General features: G+C 34.1%; 1 protein-coding gene across 1 annotated transcript in view; it reads right to left on the reverse strand.

The window, feature by feature from the left end:
• LOC136030379 (protein Malvolio-like) overlaps window positions 1-22,057 on the reverse strand; it is a 71,916-nt gene that overhangs the window by 44,938 nt on the left and 4,921 nt on the right. Inside the window, exons 2-5 of the mRNA XM_065709304.1 lie at window positions 21,084-21,185; window positions 10,788-10,958; window positions 9,816-9,938; window positions 5,026-5,252 (exon numbers count right to left, since the gene is read on the reverse strand). Coding sequence (XP_065565376.1) covers window positions 5,026-5,252; window positions 9,816-9,938; window positions 10,788-10,958; window positions 21,084-21,137 — 575 coding nt within the window. The 5' untranslated portion in view covers window positions 21,138-21,185. The remainder of the gene's footprint in view (window positions 1-5,025; window positions 5,253-9,815; window positions 9,939-10,787; window positions 10,959-21,083; window positions 21,186-22,057) is intronic.

A 22,057-nucleotide genomic window follows, 5' to 3' on the forward strand; every position in this document is an offset into this window, starting at 1 on the left:
CGGCTTTGTCCGATTTAACATCCATGATTAGCATTTTAATAAAAAAAACTTACTTTCTATGGCTGTAGCTGTATTTTCGGAAAATTGTCTGAGAAATTGCGAAGTTGACATGCGAAGTTGCCAATTTTCACCTTATATAAACTGTTTGACAACGACATCAAAATACCAACAGTTGGAAACTAAAATATCATGCCAATCGAATAGGCCTAAGGTTTTTTCTCTTCATTCTCAGGATACGTGCCTCCCATTATAGTATCAAGTCTCTAGTTGTTGGACAAAAAGACTAAATAATTTTTCATTTATCAAACCAAAATTGTGTGTTTCACTGTGTATCTGTGTTTCGAATTTCACGTGTTTTTCAAATAGATTTCATACTGGGTCATTCTCAGGATACGTGTGGCACCCCACTGTGTGTGTACCTGTTGTTGATTCAACCCGTTCCAGGTTTTCTATAGCTTATAGAGGCTGTTGAGGATGAAATGTCTTAAGAAAACCTTCATAATATAGAAACGTTCATAATATTACTTCATAACATGCATACGAAAGTAAAACAGTTCAAAATAGGGATGAAACCTTTTTATTGATAGTGAATAGATATAAAATTATTTAACTGGATATTTCGAACACATGTACAGTGTTCATCATCAGCAGTAAAAACAGTAATTTTTACTGCTGATGATGAATCGGACATGGCTATAAGGGAAACAAATTATATCACCATGAGTAGTAAAAATAGTTTGAATCAAAGGACATGAAGTACCTGACCTGGAAAAAATCTGTAGACTAGATTCAGCTAGATTTAGTGCAAGGCGATTTGCATCGACCCAGGCAAATGTTCTTTCTGGAACGGAACACACTTTCTAGATAACGGAAGAATCCTCAGTTTTTGAACACCCAAGAGTACTATCATCTGCAAATGCAAATAGCACTGGGTCTTGAGATGCCTCACCAGGTGGAACAAAATTGTGATCATAAATACTACAGCAACTTAGCTTGGTTTGTTCAGATACAGCAACAAAAAGATCATTGATGAACATAGGGAACAAAACAGGCCCTAGAATAGACTATTGAAGGACACCAAAATTAACACAGAATTGATCTCGAAGCTTAGGGTCAATACTGACAGACCTTTCAGATAAATAAGTTTTAAACCAATGATAACTACTTCCCCGTATTCCTATGTATTCTATTTTGGAGAGTAGTATAGTATGTGATAGGCTGTCAAACGCTTTGCTGATATCAAGGAAAATTGCAGCTGAGCTGGAATTCTACCCTCATCAAATGCCTTGCGAATGAACTTTAGCCGGGCCACGCAAACATGTTTTGTTGCCTCTTAGGGCGAAAACCAAACTGATTGTAATGGGAAAATAGAGTTCAGTAAATTTCTATATTTTTTATATTTTTCATAATGATGATGAGAGTTAGAGGACTTGAATACTTTCCAAAATAAGTCTTTCTTTTTGTACTCTTGTGCGCTTTTTGTACGCTTGGAACTTTTAGCAGCTGAGGTTACACAGCAACTATCAACAAAGACCTCTTTGACCAGATCATAGAATTAAGATTGAAAAGACTATCAACAGACCGACTTAAATCGGTGATAAACACCTTGAATCGGTTATAAACAGACGGACTTGAACCGTTGAGGTATTAGACAAGCGAAATTTAAACTATTCAGTTTTATACTGTTGGTAACGGACTGGTAAATTACATGGAGGGGAAGGAGGGATAAACAGACCGACTTGAATCGGTGAATCGTAATCAATAGACAACCGAAATTTAAATTATTCAGTTTGATGCTGTTATTGCTGTTAGTAACGGACTGGTAAATTACAAGGAGGGGAAGGAACTGAAGATAGACCAGAGATTGAATAATTTGTAATACATGGAAAACGTTCAGAGATGTCAGACATGATAACAAAGTTCGAATTAGGCATTAGAGTAGAAAAAATATTGTCGATTAACGTGGCAGATATGTCAGTAGCGCTAGTAGGAATAATGATACAAGGAAACCCATTAAAGGACAAAGTAGAGGATAAAAAGTCATAAGAAGTTTTTAACAGGTCACTATTGAAGTTTCGTGAAAGGATAATTTAATAATTACTTCAGCATATTTCAGGCAAAACCTATTCGAAAATTCCTAGGAAAGAAGGTAACGACCCACTTGGTGGGCGGTATATTTCCCTAATGATAGTTTTCTTGTTGTCAATCAAAATTTCATAAGAAAATAGACCCACAAATTCCATCATAGGTGGGGTCCCAGATGAGTCGCCAATTAAATTTAGAACATTTAGAGGAGTCTTCGCATGCAATTTAAATTGAATGGGAATAGAGTTATCATAACATAGTGTTCATCATCATCAGCTGTCATTTATAAGAAATGGATATAATAAAAATCTGGTTATAATTAAAGAGAAATGTGCAAATAAAGGGGAATGAATAGATAATCAATAGAAAAACGATTTATGCAATGATCTAAGAGCAAAATCGTGGTATTTCAGAAAAACAGAAAAATCATTAACAATGTCAAAACAGTGAGGTAGCACATAGCTATCAAACCCAGAAGTTTGGAAGAAAAACATAAAAACTGTAATGATAAAAAGAAAGAGAGAGAATTTACAAAAGTTGATCCATTGTATAAAGAAAAAGAAGAAATAAAGTGGCCCAGCCTAAAAAACAATAAGAATAGGGGATAAAAAGGAAACCAAGTATGAAAGATTAAGAACAAAAAGAATAATAATAAATATGGGATGGTTGAAGAAAAAATAACAGCAAAATGCAAACTAATATCAGATGCAAGGATAAATAGCAATAATGAGAAATGAGGACACAAAGATTACTAGACGGATCAGCGGTTAATATCATAGTAAGGGAGAGAGGAAGGTGGTAAAAATCACATTCGTCTTCGTCAACATGAACGACAGAACAGGGAGCAACGGTGGAGCAGATACAATGGTCAATATTGGTCATAGTACCACTATTATGAATACAACTGTAATTAAGAGCTTTAGGTGCTATACAGTAACCAATTGGCAACGAATCCAAAACTAAGTTGGCAAGAGTAGAGGAGCTATGAACATCACTATTGAAGTCACCTATCACTAGCCACCGATACCCATGCTTTTCAATATTGCATAACAGAGTTTTGAGGAATTAGCAGGCGTTAGAAAATTTAGTAAGTGAAGCTAGACGTTTCTGATCACAGGGAAGATATATATTTATAAATACAAGGTGACCAAGTTGTATTGCCATAATATTATCAGACGGATGAAATAATACAGGTGACAAAGGTGCAGCTAATGGTTTAATAACACGTGCAAGGCCCCCGGAGGGTCGGACTTTTGTTGTGCGGGTGGTACACACAATATGCTGACTGCTTCTTCGTAGAGAGATAACGGAGATGGCAGGAAGTAAATGTCCTTACAAGAACAAAATGTCAAAATCATTCATTTTTTGGTTTATTGAGTCATATTTACCATTGATATTAAACGAGCAGATTGAGACGGACAATTCGACAATAATTTCCGAATCATACGCTTGCTCAGGATATCAAACAGAAGACGACATTTTAGGCTTATAAGATGCGTGACTACCTCACAATTAGTGCATTTTGGATTAAAAACACAGGGGAAATGACGGGATGAATGATAGGGCCACAGTGGCTGCATTTTATTGGCTTATCACATTTGGTTTTCAAAATGGTGAGAGATTGACGGTTATGGCAGCAACGGGGGGGGGGGGGCAGGAACTAAGAGACCCAAAAAGATTCATAACCAACCTTGAGCCCGATTCTTATGCTATTACCCAGGTCTACAGCGTCAGCAAAGGTAATTTTTACCGCTAGGAATTTCCTGAAACGTTCAGCGTCGATGACACCTTCACATTTCATAAAGATCTTCGCATCATAATTAGCGGACACCCCCTCAACAATGCCATGAAATTTTTTTTCGCGCGTCATGACGTCACAGCTATTCAACACGGTTGGAAACCCATCGCTAAAAATTTTAGCTGCAGATTGACGAATATGATATAACAGCTTATCGCCAGAAGGCTTTTATGCTGTGAATATTAAGTTTATCTATGAAGGTATGAAGGCCCCAGAACGCATTACAGCACAACAATCTGACAGACCTGTACAGTCTTGATACCCACATGCAACCAGAGGGGAGGAACATCGTGGCTGCAGTAAAATTGAGGGATGACTGTAGTGGCGTCGCTAGGGGGGCAGGGGGACGGTTTTTTGTCGATAAAATGATCTGCTTATAATATTGTTTTGACTGTGGGGAGGTGGTCCAACATTGTCCCTGGGTGCTGAAAACCCTAGCTACGCCTCTGAATAACTGAGGTATCTTCCTTGATTCCCTGGGTGCCTCTGGCAGTCCAAGCGGAAGGTAATTAAGTGTCATAATAAATTTGCTGTGTCTTTTTTTGTCGTTGTCCTATTTCTCTTACTTGGGGTTTTATAAGGCTGTTTTGTCTAGCCATAGGCTCCTCGCAAAACCTGACATTTTTATATTATGCTATATTTATGTTTTATCATATTTTTGGAACAAATTCAAACGAGAAATATGCATAAACTATCAATTGAACCTGTCTACAGGGGTGTATGAGTGTGTGTGGGGGGGGGACGGGTCGGGTCCATGCCTCCCATCAGAATATCCAGTAACCCAGTTATTAAACGAAAAGACTAAATAATTTCCATTCAGCCTACCAAAACGTGCAAATCCACACTCAACATTAAATGGCTTTGAATCCAATCCAATAAAACTGGCCAATTAGCAAAGACTTTCGCTTTTGATCTTACCTTACCTAACTAATGTCTGTTAAACTGAACACGAAACGTACGATTTCATAGCTTTCTGAAAGAACTCCATAAAAACGGCAAAACAGCGAAGCTTAAGGTTTTTGTCTTAACTTACTATATCAAAATATGTTAAGTGTAAGATTTGTAAAAGGTAAGATTTATCAGCTTTTGGAAACATTCAATAAAACTGGCAAATAAATAAACTTTTCCCCTTTTTTACTTACGTTCTGGAAGACAAAATATAGATGGCAATAGATGTTCCAATAACTTCTTGCATGTCTGAACCAATAATTGCAATTTCCGACATAAGCCAAATACAAATACGAGGAAGAAACGGGAAATTTCTGTACCCATGTTCAGCCAGATGTTTCCCGGTAACAACACCAAGTCGAACCGTAAGACGTTGAACCAAAAGACCAAGAACTGTGGCCCATAATAAGATCCATAACAGCTAAAAGGAGGCATTGTGATCGTTATACATGCTATACATACCACAAGTTAGGGTAAATAATCGATTCTCAGATAATACTTTTAAGAAATTAACCAACTTCATATAGCAAGCCAAAGAAAATGAATGGCAAAAAGAGGTACAAAGCCCCATTATTACTGTCTCTAATACTCACTAAGAAGGCGCAATTTTCACTGTCTCTTTTAAAAAACTAAGAACATATAAACGTTCAAATGGGGACAAGTTCACTTAAAACCGCCACTTTCATTAGAAAATCAACTTACATTTAGGCAACGTTAAAGGAGAAAATTTACAACTCAAGACTTTGGATGAACTTTGGATTGAAGTCCCTCAGACAAATCTAGCGAATGAACAGGAAGTAGTTATTTCGTTCTGTATAAATATGTTTAGTTTTAGTTTTAATATTCTAGTATATCTGCTGATGACGATTGCTATATATATGTGGTCGAAAGATTGAGATTTTTGTATCTGTTTTCACCTTCTAATAAATGGATTTATCCCCATTTGAACGTTTATCTGTTCATCATAGAAAGGCAGTGTGGTCTTGAAAAAAAAAATACCCAATGTAAGGTATTACGTCGAAATTAAGAAATTAAATATTTGTTTCTGTTTTTACATAACTTAGCTAGGAAAAAAGTGAATACATCACTTGATGCTAATTTGTGTGTTCTTTTCAATTATATTAATTGCTTCAGGGGGAAATTCCCTTTTGAGCCCTTAAAGGGGTCCTAAGAGCTAACTTATTTTTGTCAGATGGACCTGACAAAAATAATTGTCAGGATAAAATAATGAATAATAAATAAAAAAAATAATTATTTTTTTTTCGTCAGGTCAAAAAAATGACCATCACTGGAAACAGGTTTAAAAAGTGATTAACAATATACCATTCGTTTATAAATCATTTATTCAGTAATATTCCAAAGCCATTGATTTATAAAAATATATTTTCACGAAATTTGAATTTATAAACATTATTATAGAATGTAAAATGTTTTCCTGGTTTATGTAGGAAAGGATGCGTTTTCTCTGCGACAAACCTTGCAGTAACCTAACAACAGTGTTCGGATGGAGTAAGCAAAAATTACAGATTGCTTCCCTTCTACAAAAATGACCAGAAGCAAAATGATGTGAAAGAAAAATGACGGGAAACAAACACTATTGTTATGTTACGGCAAAGTTTGTTGCACAGAAAACGGCGCCCTTAAATAAAGACGCCAGGAAAACGTTTGGGATTTGAGAATAAATTTTATAAATGCAAATGCTTATTGAATTAGATAGTAAAAAACTTCGAATGAATCAATGCCCTTGGAATACACTACTTCAAAGTAATGGATTAAATAATTGAATTGAGAGTCTTTAATTAATTTTCTAACTTCAAATCATAGTCTAAAAACTATGGAAAAGGTAATAAATCACCTTTTAGGGCCGCACCGTAAGCGGCTCAATGGAAAACATTAAGGGAAAAGATCATTATATTTGGAAAAAGCTTGAAAAAAGGCACCAAAGGATGTGTTTACTTTTTTTCCTAACTAAATTATGTAAGAAAGAAAAAAAATACCATCACAGATTATTTTAGCAATACATGACATTTAATTCAGCTTCCCACCCAATTTAAAATTAAATCGCACCGACATTCGACATTGTCCGACATTCGTTCGGGGGGCCACTTTTATCAATGCAGCCGTGAAACCAATTTTAGACATTGTTCAAAACAGTCATATTTGTTTCCGGAATGCTGTCACATCCGAAGTGCAATCAGGCCATTTCAATTAATTCAACCGTAAAAACAATTTCTAGCACAGGCCAAAATGTTCCAAATCGTGTCCGGAGTTAGTACAACCAAACTTTTTCTACCAAGCTTTCAACCAAAGATCAAAGAGTACCACTGACTCTAAATAACGCTGCTTCAAGCAATATTCATGCATCATTTATTCGTGGTCAGGAAATATTTTACATACAAACCATAGAAAGGTGAAAAATCAACAAATAAAAAACTGAAATTGCAACTCTATAAATCATTGTGTCTTCAGCGATTTTAAATCACTTCCGAGTTTCCCAGTCTAGTTCTACCGCGGTTAAGAGTCTAGCAATATAAGGTATTTGTTTACAACCCATACAGAAAGAAGTAAAAAAACAAACAAAAAACTCTGAAATGCCATAAGTAACAAGTTACTATACACTGACCATATCCGTATTATCTTATAGCAGACTAAACACAGGATGGGGTTTTACGAGCTCCGTTTTTTCTTCCATAGTACACGTAAAAGTTTCTTCCCTAAAGCTGTCTAAGCTTTTTAAATTATGCTCTGCCTTACAATACTGCTTGTGGCCTTAGTATTACAGACATTCTAATTCTTCCGTTCAACTGGTAGCTCTGGCTGTTAACATGGTCGCGTGTAACAATGATTTTTATCTATTATCTTGCATATAGTTGAGTAGTAAATCTATGAATGAATTTTAGCATAGACTGACGGAGCTCCAAAGCTCAAAAGTTTACACCAAGTTAGAATAATTGGTGATCTGAATACAAATGTTATCGCTAGTTATTAATCTCCTTATTGATAATAAACACTATTTTCATAGTCGATAATTACGACACCTACTTAGTCACTAGTTCCATTTTAAGATATGCTTAATAATTTGTGTAATTCTGATGTGGCCAAAATTAATAGGTACGGCCATAATAAAAGAAAAGTGAAACAGTGTTTAAAATTTTGGAAAAAAATCAATCACCAAAATAAATTGCTACGTCCCGTATTCTCATTTGTATAGACTTTTAGAGAGTAAAGCAGTCAATACAAAATTTTTTCTATTTCAAAAGAAATGTTTCGTTGTTAGTGAACATGATTAAAAGTGGCTTCCAAAAAAGTTCTCTGTATCCAAGTCATTTTGTTTAGATTTTAATTCTTATGTTTAGGGAGCAAACCAAGCTACACAATAATTTACGTTTTAATATTTATTAATATATTAAATATTATTAATTTGATTTTATTAATTTGACATCTGAATAGTTCACATATCTAAGGAGTTAAAATGTTTGAGGCGCGAGAAGAAGATTTTTCCTAGAAGGTGAGGATCTAATGCTTAAAAAAAAATCTCTGAGTCCTATCAAACTTGGTAAATGTTTTATATACTCGACCAAAAGAACGAAGAAGGTTAAATTTAACTCCCATTGACTTTGTCTAAAGGTCTCAAATAATGTTTTTTTTACCAGTATATTCATGACCACTTTATGACTCGGGGAAATATTTTTACTTTTTAGGTTTTTTTTTAACCTGTTTTTTTTTTCAGCCCAGTCTATGAGTCAGAGAATTATTTCGAAAGGGGGGGGGGGGGTAAAACCAAGAACCCCCTCCAAATGTGAACAAACTCCACAAAATTAACGTATGTAGAAGTGTCCTAAGAAAGTTTCTAGGTGAAAAGCACAAGTCTATGCTGTTTCATCTTTGCAGTGGGGAGGTTTTTTTTTTTTTTTGCTTTGTCGTCAATATTAGAACAACCTTTTTTGAACAATCATTCTTTCTTCCAAAACTTTTTAATACTGTGTAACTGTATAACCATAATAATGTAGGTTAGCTTTAAAGTTAAAAGAGTTGATTTTGATCATACTAGCAGTTGAAAGTCTATTAGCCTCAATACACAACTTAACGATAACACAACATAAGCTTTATACAAAATAAAACCGAAACGGAAGAAAACAAAATATATCAAAATATTACAAAACTAGGGGACATCACAAAATGGGGTTAATTTATTAAATTTAATGATAAAACTAACATTACAAATGGTGACTATATACACTTTGATAACATTGAAGTAAGAAGAAATAGGCATAGATTATTGTTACAATGCCCAAATGAGTTCTACCTTAAATTTAAAAGCTGTTGACAAGTCGATAAAGGTCGTATTTGACACTTTCAACTTCTGAGATAATTGCCAGACCAGTTTGTTAAGCTGCTCTTAAAGGGGGAATCAACAGGATAAACGTCGGTGTGAAAACTTCAAATACAACGTGCAGGCATGACAGCGACGTTTTATCGTCGTAATTTCATTTAAAAAGGAATGAATACTTCACTTCTGGACCTGGCATTTTTTTTTCTTCTGGAACTTTCACCAAAGAACGGTTGACTATAATAACCATGCTAGTTTGTACTCCTATGCTCATAAGGGCAACAAAAGTTGGCTGTTGGTCATGAAAGCACGGGGTAATATTTCAAAAACAGCAAGAAGTGAAGACTAGAATGGACCACTTTATATTAAACCTTTTCTAATGACTTAGTTTCAAATCTGCTTTTGAAAACTTTGAGTATTTTTTTTTTCTGCAGTACAATACTGTATCTAGGGTCCTTTCAAACAAGCTGGTATCGTTGGGTCTAGAAGCCTAAATCAGAATTACAATCATTCTAAATAATAGTTCAGCGTGACCCGTATAATAATCATAGGCTATTACTAAAATACAATCTTCAATTTCGCATTGTCGTAATTGATATAAAAAAAAACGATAACCGTATATTTATGAACCCAGAATAAAAAAATAATAATTACCTTATATTCAGCAACAGCACCTGACCTTAAGTCAGATTCAATATTTCCAGGGTCAAGATACGCTATACTCATTAAGAAACCAGGTCCAGTGAAAGCCCATAACTTGGCAAAACTAAAACCACCCTGAAATATAAATAAATTCAAATAGGTTAAAATCATCACAGTTAAAGCAGAGATAGAAAAACCAAATTTCGTGTGATTTTGCACCCTTATATAAGGATTATAGCAAAGAATATGTGCAACTGATGTGAGAGGAAACTCACAAGCTTTAAAAGCCACTAGCACCACTGACAGTGAACAAAACAATTTTGTTACGCAACAAAATTTTGTTACGCAACAAATTTTTTACGCAACAAAATTAAAATTTTGTTGCTAATTTTGTAATTTTGTAATTAAAATTAATTTTGTTACGCAACAAAATTAGAAACATTCAAAACTATCTCAATATAATTTGAACTTCAATTAAAAGTGATAGTTTATCCGAATCTGACCTGAAATTTTCCTAAAGTAAACCGGTTATTTTGCTTAGAGACTCTCTTTTATTGATCGTTCAATAGATAGGATTAGGTTAGTCTTTAGAACATAGGCTAGTTTTATAAAATGTATACAAATGTAATCATTGTACCCTTTTAGTAAAAGTTACAAGATATTGGCTAGTTTTCTAAATTTTTTAGGAGTAAACAGATTGTTCTGCTTTTAAAATTTCATGGGGTGTAAAAAGTTAGGGCTAAGGTAGGTTGAAAACCATAGGCTATACATTTTAAAAATGTAGCAATTGTGCCATTTAAGGTATCCACGAATGAGGAACCCTATTGGAATCGAAACTGTAAACTGGAATTACAATCAACAAACTGTTTCAATCCCCCCATAACTACTAGAATTTTTTCACTTCCTGACTTAAGTTTGAAAAAAAAAGATATACCCTTTCATTTTGGGTTTGAAGATAGCCAAACAACTGATACACATATTTACCTCACCAGAGTTTGGAATGTCAATTCGTTGATCAGCAAAGTAGGTGTCAGAATCATGTTGAATTGGACTAGGCACGTTTCTAGAAGATGATATATTTTCTTTTCTCGTTTCATCAATTACTTCAACGTTATCCTCTTTGGAAACATTTTCGGGTTCCTTTTCACCAATACCCTGTAAAATTACAAAAAAAAACATAAAAATAAAAAAGTGTTTCTGTGCAGTCTGGGTTCCCATATCAAAAAATGTTCAAAGAGTGGTCTTATCACAAAAACAGAGGGAACACCAAAATTTGTCTTACATAAGGTTTGAGTGAGACTTGGATGTGGAAGAACATTAATATGGTATCAAATACTTTTTTTAATTCCTATATTCATGGAGCCAGGCACACAAAGCTATCTGATGTGCGGCTATTCATTTACCTTGTTTTAAAACCTCGAGGTTTTAAATGTCCGTTGAACCTTCTTATGAAGGAGTCAAAAGAGGAACCTGAGCGACGAATCAATACACCGCGTGACATTTGGCAATATTGGCCAGAGTAGCATTAATTTACAGCGTATAAGTTATAAAAAAAACTGCTAAAAGCAGATACACATTAAGACGATTAAAACAAGTGAATTTTAAATAGCCTATTTAGAGAAAACGCGGAGAAATCAATTTTTGCCTGTGCAAACTTTTTTTGAAAATTTATCATCTCTGAAAAATTTATTTCTGGCTTCATCCTCAAAATAAAAAAAAAAAAAAATTGGTGATCCTTGAGGTTCGCCAATGACCTGGGAACAAAAAAAAAGAAAAAAAAAGGATCACATAGTGCCTAAAAATCGCTAGGATAGATAAAAAGTAATTACAAACATAATTATACTAACCTTGCGTGGCTATTTTATCAACCATTAATAGGGTTTTAAACTTTGCTACAAACTAAAGAACAAAATTTTAAGTTATCAGTCAGTTCATTTCATGATCTCATCAAAGTAGGACTTAATATTATCTGTATGGTGTCAGTTTGTCTTTAGTAAAGTTTTTTTTTAATAGAGTTTTTTCTTTAATTGTTAAAAGGTTTTTTTTAATTGTACAAAAATGGGATAAGTTTCGGATATTACTTAAAAATATGGTCCTGAATTAAGACCTTTCCTTGCAATGTTACTGATCAAAATTATTGGTCTACGATATATACCGGTGAGACGTTGTGGATCAGCAATCGTATTCTAGTGACCAAAAAAGGTTCTGTTGATTAGTATTGTAGATTAAAACGACCATAAAATTTAAATTTTTGTTTGTCAAACTTGTTGATCAAAATAAGCAGGAATTTTCAATGTAGAGCAATCATAGTGAAATTTAGTTTGTTCTTATAATTTTAGACAAGAAAATATAGTGACTTTTCTATGAAAGTGGTAACACTTTTTATTAGTTTTTTTTTATCTTCTAACTAAAGTAAGACACAGGAAAGCACTTTTTTGAATTTTCCACCCCTATCCATTTCGTATGACATTGATCTTTGATGAACTTAGACAAATTGTCTTGTATAAAACCAATTTTACCCAAGAGTAAAAAAGATGCATAAACAGTGAAAAATCTCCACAATAAACACATTTCTAAGAGAAAGTAATAAAACAAATACATTTGAATTTGAAATATTGCTGCTAATTTCCAACAATAACAAAATTAAAAAGAAATGTAGTCAATAACTAAAAATTTACTAGTAAATGTAAATTAATAACAAAAATTACTAAACAACAATAACAATTACGAAAAATTCTTGTTCTTGCAGGAATTATTGTGAAGGTACAGTTGTTGATCAACAATCCGTTCTCCTCAACAATGCGTTTCACCAGAAAAGGTTAAATTATACTAATACTAATAATACTAATACTAATAATAATAATAATACTATATACTAATACTAATATACTAATAAATTATACTAATGCTCAACTTGCATTGTTTACTTAAAAGAGTAGAACATCAAAGCAAATGTGTAGATGCAGCTGTCAAGCTTCAGAATTTAAAATCATGGTTAAATGTTATTATGATGAACTAAGATACTAGAAAACAAAGAATTCTGACTTTCAAAAAAAATAATGTTAAGGGAAGGATAAAATATTGAAACGAAATTTACAATTTGGTATAAAGCATGTAAACATATTCAACAATACAGTAACTTTTTTACGAAAATATTTCGTGACAACATATAAATGCTAAGTACTGAGTTCAATGTACTAGAAAATAACCTTCGTCACAACTTTGTGAAATTGCAATGGGATAATAAAGAGTCAGAAATTTCACTAATAAAAAATATAAAAATTAAAAACAAGTGCTTTGCTACTAGTAGGAAAAACATATTTATTACAAATAAGGTGTTGACTGAAATTCTAAAGATTAAGAAATCATTCCAGTTGAAGCATGACAAGTTAAAAGATACTTGTTATATAAAAGCTTGGATTTTAACAGGACTTTGTCCACATTTGTTGTTCAGAAAAATGTATGATTTATGAAACATTTCTGGACAAACATTCAAATGGCATATTTTTTTGTGTTAGTAGAAGTTCTTCAAAACATGGTGACCTGGAAATTTAATTTTAAAAAAAGTATATTTACTCTGACCCTCGAAAGCTTTTTGAAGGAGTTTCCTTTAGTTGAGTAAGATTTGTTAGGATAAAAAGTGCTGACTTTATGTCAATAGATTCGATTTTTTTTTTTACATCGGTCTGAGCAGAAGAATCCACCTTGTGAGTTCATACTCCCCCCCCCACACATACACACAAAAAATGGGCGTGCACCTACACCATCCGCCAAATTTATGAGATCTTTTCTTGCCTCTAAATATTGAGATGCTTTTTGAGTTATACATTGTGAGAATTTCCCTTCTAATAATAAAATTCCCTGCTCATTGCTTTACTACCCACACTCTTTGAATCACACTGAATTTAGGAGTAATTTTGAAAACTTGGTATGCCAAAGAAGCCCCTTTGTGCTTATTGAACCTTTCAAGATAGATTTGTTAATTTTTTTTTCGTCCTTTTTTTAATAGTCAGCAAACATGCAATTGCAGTAATTTACAAGTTCTCAAAAAGGGCACTAGCTCAAAGCTAATTTCTGTTTTTTTTTGTGCTGTTTTTTTTTGGAATCAAGAAAAGCTGTTTTTGGAATCAATAAAAAATAATCTTTTTTTCTAGTTTCCAATACTGTCTATTACCCTTGATATTATGTCCAACAGCAAATTAATTATGTCTGAGTTTACTTTTGATACTGGGCCTAATTCTCATGATGATTGTCCATCGCACAGCAAGCAGTCAAAGTTAGACTTATCTAGGTCTAACAAAGGGATTGAAGGTGTTGATTAGAGTTTAGTATCACATAAAAAAGGGATAATTGCTTCTTTGCGTTTTGTAGAAAACCATTTTCGTTTTATCTTAATCATGTTGATAGACTTTGTCCATATAAGAGCTTCAGGCATAATCATAAAAATTGTAATAAAAAAAAATTAGCCATCTGGGATTCAATCAAATTGTCCGTTGCGGAAAAATCATAAGCTTTTGAACTTAGAACAATAATGAACTTAATAACAATTATGATAAATTATGATATAGGGAAATGAAGAATAATGAGTTTGGTCAAAGAATAATGCCAATGTATCGATTTTAACTTGGGAGGGGGCAGAAGTAAGTCAAGAGACACTATACACATCCATATTATCAAAATAGCATATCTACTATATCTTGAGAACAGCTTGAGAGATAGAGATGAAACTTTCAGAATGTTGGAAGGGGGCAGCGGGACTTTTTAAACATTGTATTTAGGGAAAGGGAATGAGGGGACAAATGTTTTTTTTTTTTGTCTATCTTAAAAGTTTTTGAATAGAAGCTCTTGTGAAAATATTCTCGTAGAAGCAGCTAGGTAAATCAAAATACACTTTCTATGGTTAGGTATTCAAAATAATGTACCTGTAATACCTCAAGGACAGTTTAGAATCTATTCCCGGCAAAGTAGCAAGAAAAATCAAAAGTGTTGGGGAGGGGGACAAGTGGACACCAAATTTTAAGTTCAGGGAAGGGATACACGGGAAGAGATTAAACTTATCTCAGTAATATCTCAAGACAGTTAGAGGGATTGAATTAAAAATTTTAAGGGCGTTGGAGGGGGGGGGGCAAAGTGGACCTCAAGTTTTTACTTAGGATAGGTGGCAGAGTGTTTACAATTATATTGCCAGCAAGAAAAGGCGGTGATGACCTCCCGTGGATTTCTCACTGGTGATGGTGTAATGACTTCAGTTGATTTTTGAGTCCCAATTGGGCTTCCAATCAACGTTGGCACAATCTTTGTCAACCCCAGCTTTGAAGGAATCTATAATGGCTGCCTTGACTGTCTTTTCCGTCACCCCATTCCACAATGGTACTACTCTAGCACTAAAAAAATTATGTTGCTCTCTTCTTCAAGACCAGGGGAGATGGATTCTTTTTTGCCGTGGCCTCTAGCACAGTTCTGGAAAGAAGAGGGAAGATATTTGGTTCATTATCCAGAGTTCATCCATTTCTGGGTTGTAATTGAATCATCCATGTTTCGTCGACAAGTCAAGGTGAGCGACTTTAAAGAATGTAGGCGTTATTCATACAGAGCACAATGCAAGGTGGGGACAAGTTTTGTTGCCCTTCTTCACACATTCCCTATGGCCCTAGCCTCTATTTTGTATTGCGGGGGCGCTACCACCACTCCAAAATCAAGGTGAGAGCGTTCGAGAGCTGTATACAGTTTATTTACCACCCTTGGTTTTCTTATGATGAACGTGCTCTTAATAGGCTCAATGGCAGTGTTTTCATTTTCTTTCAAATTTCCTTATTTTTGACATTTTATTGTATTATGGTATGGTATATGATCATCAGAACTAATTTTCCAATATTTGGTATTAAATTTCTTCCAGTTACCAAGCTCTGCTCACTGATGAGGAAAATATTCAATTCCTGCTTATTTTATGTTGTGTCTCTTTCTTTTACTTTTCTTTCAAGTCATTTTACTTTTTTCATAAGTTAATATCATGAAAAAAATATTAAAATCATTAAGTTTCATAAAGTTGATAAATTAAGTTTCATAAAGTTAAGTTGATAATTTACTAGAAAGTTATAAAGTTAAGTTTCATAATATATTTGTTTACTTTACTACAACTGGAATTATTACTTCTACTAATATTACTATTGCTACAACTGCTACAGAAACTATTAATTCGTTGCAGCACTAAAACACCCAAGACAAATGCAGCTGTTACATGTTATCCCTCCATCCACTTTATTTAGAGTTTCCTTCTTGTGTCCCTCATTTCCTCAATTCCTCATTTCAGGTGAAAATTGCAGGACAAAAGAAAAAAAATTTAAGTCTAACTAGACAGTGACAAAAAAAAAATCCCAGAAAATCACCAGAAATAAAAAAAAAATCACAAACAAGAAATGATTTACCACAAAGGACAAACCATGAGCAATCCTGCATTTGGGCAAATTCCTGCTCGTAACTGACATCATATGCAAAGTTATTTAACAATTTTTTTAAACATTAGTTTGCTGATTGTTTTAATTTTCACCGTTGTCGTTTTGGGGAAGTATGTCTGCACTTGAGACATTTTTTTCTTCTCCAACATCAGCATCTTTTGCATTAACTAAGAAAGTTATCCTCAAGTTTTAAACTGGGAGCTCATTCAGTTTTTAAGGAAAGGCCTTAATTTCACAACTCCCGTTTTGTCCTAATGGAATAATGCTCTATAGATGGGACAAATGGTAACCATACTTGGGACATACCCTAATATGTCTTTTTGACACAAAACTCAGCTACTTAATAGAGATAATAGGAAGAGAGAAGTACAAATGTGTAAGACAAGAATTAAGAAAAGCACTGTTCATATTTATTTATTAATACCAAATACGGTAAGCTTTCAAGCTTGTCACAATAAAAAAAATAAATAGAAATTATGACATTACTGACAACATAATACACACATACAAATCAATGAAAATAACAACTACAACAAACACTGACAAATAATACTATAAATTATTTAAAAATGATTTACTTTGAATATTTGTTTCTACTAGTTTTGTTTTGAATCTGTTTATGTCATCTGTTAGAAATGTTTTGGGTGGAAGGTCATTCCATGGCTTCCACACCCTGCTGTAAAATGAATGTTGGCCTATTTTCCTTTTTGAAAGTGAGGGGTACAATATATGTGGGTGATAACGGGTCCTGTTAGTGTCATTAAACGTGAAGAACTGTGATGTAATTATATTATCAATGCCTTTGATTACACGGAATGTGTTAATAATGTCTGCCCTATCCTTTCGGAATTGAATACTTGGCAATCCTAGCCTGTGCAGTCTATTTTCATACGGCAAATGTTTCAAATAAGGTACAAGCTTAGTTGCTCTTTGCTGTACTTTTTTCAACCCTTGTTCTGTCTTTTTTATTCAATGGATACCATACTGACGAACTGTGTCCGAGCATAGGTCGAACTGTTGATTTATAAATGGCACTGAATGAACGGAGATTAAACTTACGGAAATTCCGTCTAAGACATAATAGCTGATAGTTTACCATACGAGTTACTTCAGAGACAAGCCTGTCAAACCTAAGACTAGAATCAAAATGAACACCAAGGTCACGGACATTTTCAACAGGTAAGATTGAATGTCCAGCAAGATGGTATTGGTAACTTTGTTCTACTTTGCCGAAGTAATGGACGACCCTACAGTTATTTTCGTTGACAAACAATGAGTTAGCATCACACCAATTGTGCACTGCATCCAAGTCTTTTTGAAGCAACGAAGCTTCATCAGAATTTGTCAAGGAGCAGAAGAGCTTCACTACATCTGCGAACATTTTAACTGTGGAATGGTGGACAACAAGAGGCAAGTCATTGATGAAAAGGCAGAAAAATACTGGACCAAGGCAACTACCTTGTGGAACGCCACTTAAAACTATCTCAGCAGAGGACAAAGCATCACCTACAATCAATTTCTGCGTCCTGTCTGTTAAATAATCACCAATCCAATTCAATGTTCTGGCCCCAAGGTGATATACCTCACACTTTTGTAGCAAAAGCGGAATGGAAATTTTATCAAACGCCTTAGAAAAATCTATATAAATACAATAAAACCTGAGACCTTCATCTGCCATCCTATGGAAGTCAGTAATTACTTCCAAAAGCTGTGTATTACATGAACATTTTTTACAGAAACCGTGTTGAGATGAATGCCAAAGAAGATTTGATTCGAATTTGATACAGCACATAAAATTACGATAGATCAAGAGAAAATACGAAGTGTCCTGCTTGTCTTGAAGTCTGTCCTGATGGTTCAGGGTCAGACAAGAGAGTTGTGATATCAGTAAAATTATTCAACACACACTTCACAAGTGTTCACACAATTCAAGAATGGAACAGCTCTTCTTCTCTTTCAGCAAATGTGGACTTTTCAGCCGAGACTATTCAGGCCTTTTCCTTTTGACTCACTCTGTGACTTAAAATGAGCTACTGCATTGGTTGTTCCTTATTTATCTTCAATCTGCTTAGACATCTTGCAGTAAATCTTTTGATTCTAGGAATTGAAACATCAGAGGATATACATTAAGTTCCGTACTCTGTGTGCAGGTATGATCAGCTAGACTCTTAGCTGATAGTAGGATTTTGTGGTGTTTGAAGCACTTTAACAGTTTACATAGCAGGTATACTGTGCACCCATCACCATATTACATTCAAATAGGCAATGACTAATTGTTTCATTTTTTTAAATTATATTACCTGCAAAGAGGGGAAGAGAAATTTTTTGCTATTTGAACTAGGGAACTGATACAAAAACACCTGAAAATTTTGCTCGTTTGAGCCTGACCGAATTCTATGAAAAATTTTAGAAAGGTACTTACTGGGAAAGGGAGATAAATTTGGTTTTTTCTTATTTAACATTATCTTTGATAATTTCCAGCAAAATATGTCTCTAATAGGGATTAGCCTTCCACTTGGATGGTCAATATTTAGAGCATTTTTTTTACATATTCATCCACCTGATGGTTACCAGTTATACCTGAGTGGTTTGGAAGATACTGAAGGTATATTCTTATGCATCTTGATGCAAGAGTGTCAATAACGCTAAGACAAAATAACGTGTCTATATCCGTCTAGTACTGAGAAGCTGAATACAAAAGCTCTAGGCTTAACAGAGACTTGAAATAAACAACAATATTTTGTAAATTAGGAATGGAAGTTTGATTATTCATAAGGCACTCTAATGCCATGAATATGGCATTTAACTCAGCAGACATTGTAGACACATTATCATACATTCTCTCACCCATTGCAATATTAAGGGATGGGAAAAAAGTTTCACTTGCCACCATTTCATTCATTTTGGACCCATCAACAAAATTGAGAAATGGTTTTTATATATAATTGTATTAAATTCAGCAATTTTTTTCTGGATGAAAGCAATGCAGGTAAGTTCTTTAGTCTGTTTTGAGAAATTTGTGTTTATTATGGAGATAAACTCCATGGGGAGGGGAGGAGAATAGGGGGAAGGTAGGTGCAATTGACTTTTGATGACACTGGGAGTTTCTTCTGGGTGCTGGCAAATTCATTTGCAATGCCTATACATGGATGGATTTCTTCATAAGTTATGCAGGTAATGTGAGCTATTGGCTTCAATTTCTGTCAGATAATTTATTAAAAGAAATCTTCACCTTTCATTTATTGTTGATAATCCACTCTCAGTAAGCAGAAACTTAGAACTAGTTGGTCTCCTAAGACCAAATACGAGGCAGATTATATCATTGTGTGATGTTTCAATTTTTGTATCTGGGTCTTTGCACAAGTACCATAAACAGTGAGCCCATAATCAATATGGGGTGTTATATGGAGTTAAGTTTTCTTATTACACCCCCGGGGTGTGAAAAGTAGTATTTTTATTATTCTGGTTTTCTTATACCATTATTTTATTGTATTTGTGATGTGAAGGTGGAAATTAAGTTTTTAGTCAAGTATAAGACCTAGGCAATTTCATAAGCCCATTCGTAAGATAAACATACCTCACTTTTTTCACGACTTCCTCGCCCAGATGCCCCCGCTCAGATGGTCACTTTGGGGAAACGACTGTAATCAAGTTAATTTGTACAGGTCCCTGACATGCCTACCAATTTTTATTGTCCTAGCACGTCCAGAAGCGCCAAACTCGCCAAAGCATTGGAAATCCCCCCAATTCCCCCAAAGAGAGTTGATCGGGTCTGGTTATGTCAATCACGTAGCTAGGACTTGTGCTTATTCTTCCCACCAAGTTTCATCCTGATCTCTCCACTCTAAGCGTTTTCCATGATTTCTGGTTTCCTGCTCCAACCCCTCCAATGTCACCGGATCTGGTCAGGATTTAAACTAACGGCTCTGAGACACGAGATCCTTTTAAGTATCGAATTTCCTTAAAATCTGATCACCCATTCATAAGTTGAAATTACCTCATTTTTTCAAATTATTCCAAATTAACCATCCCTCTACTCCCCCCAGGTGGTCGAATCAGGGAAGTGACTATTTTTAACTTAATCTGGTCTGGTCCCTGATACGCCTGCCAACTTTTATCATCCTAGCTTATCTGGAAGTGCACAAACTAGCAAAACCAGGACCTGCAGACCAACTGACTGACAGACAGATATTGCAATAGCTATATGGCACTTGGCCAATGGGCAAGTTCCATAAGAAAAGAATCAAATTTCTATGCTACAAAAACATCAAAAAGAGTAAGATCATTAAAATCCTGGGCAGCCTTGGTCCAACACTAAATATCCTTTTATTGCCTCTTGCATTTGTTCTAAGAGTGTGATTCAAGGTTGCACTGTTTTAAAAAACGTTGAAAATGTATTTCAATATATTTCTTCCAAATTATAGAAAAACAAATTATACTAGTATTTCAAGCAAGGGGAAGAACTTGAACTAATTTTGGGACCCCTCACCTTTTTTTATTGTACTTAAATAATAACCAATATTTTAACCATAGGTATTTCATAGTTTTTAAATGATAGAAAACATTTTCTACTGTAAATGTCGTAAAGTAGAAAAAAAAACACTATACAAATAAAAATTTGACAGATCATTCATTTTCAAGTTCCTCTTCATAGAACTTGTCTGCTTAGTTTTCATTTTTGCAGATATCTGTTGGCAAATAGCCTATTCAGTAAAGTAATCATCAGTAATGCCTGGTAAGTAAAGCAATGTTGCATTTTTCTTATCCTTACAAAATACATCACACACACACTTCTCATATCAATAAATTTAGACAGGTGACTTACATAGCTTCTAGAGGAAGATGGCAGAAGACTTGAACCTTCATTAAGACTCATCATGTAATAAATGTTTGATATTTGTTATTTTCAGCACCCTGGCACTTTTGCCTAAAAGGAAAAGCAAGGAAATGAGTTTTGTTCAATAGCAAGGAATATTTTAAAAGGTTTTTTTTTGTAAAAAGATATATTTTCAGAGAACAAAAGAAGGAAAATTCACACTACATATACATGGTAAATTACTAAAAACAAGATTTCGATACTGAAATACAGTTTTAAAAGGGGACATGACAGCTCCCGCATTAAGTTGCCAGAAATCCTCAATGGTTAATCTTCTAACCTCTCATTAATCTATACAGTCAGAAGTCCTAAAATCAATCGATAAATGAAAACCAAATGCTCTCCTTAATTCAAAAACAAGAATCTGGTTCAAATCCAATTTAAGATAGATGTCTGCAAAGAAAATTCAAAAGAGATTGCATGAACAGCTCCAGCCAGTTGCATCAAATACAAAATCGTAGCTGTAAAACAAAGAGTATGGGAGACTAATAAAGAGAGAAAACTCAACTTGATTTTTGAGGAAAAAAGAAACCCGAAACAACTTGCACCATCCAACAAAATCAAACAGCTGCTTATCCATAAGTAAAAAAAGAATATTAGTTATTAGAATATTAGTTGCACATACATTTGGCCAAAAAACAAAAGAACCAGTTTACCAAAACAGTACAATTTTTGTTTACTAGCTTAGCACTTACTACTTAAAGTTAATTACAAAGAACAAAGTTTTTCAAGGAATAAACAGCAATTTGATTCTTCTGTACAAACAAAATGCTCTGACAAGGATAATATGGGTGCAAAAGACTGGAGTTTTTCTGAAGCTGTGGGTTTCCACTCTGTTATAGACTCCTTTTTCCATCCCTATCCTTGGAATGTCTGCATGACCTCATAGCAATATTGGGACTTCATGATTTTGCTTAACTATG

The sequence above is a fragment of the Artemia franciscana genome, chromosome 8 (assembly GCF_032884065.1).
Source record: "Artemia franciscana chromosome 8, ASM3288406v1, whole genome shotgun sequence".
In the NCBI taxonomy this organism is placed as follows: Eukaryota; Metazoa; Arthropoda; class Branchiopoda; order Anostraca; family Artemiidae; genus Artemia; species Artemia franciscana.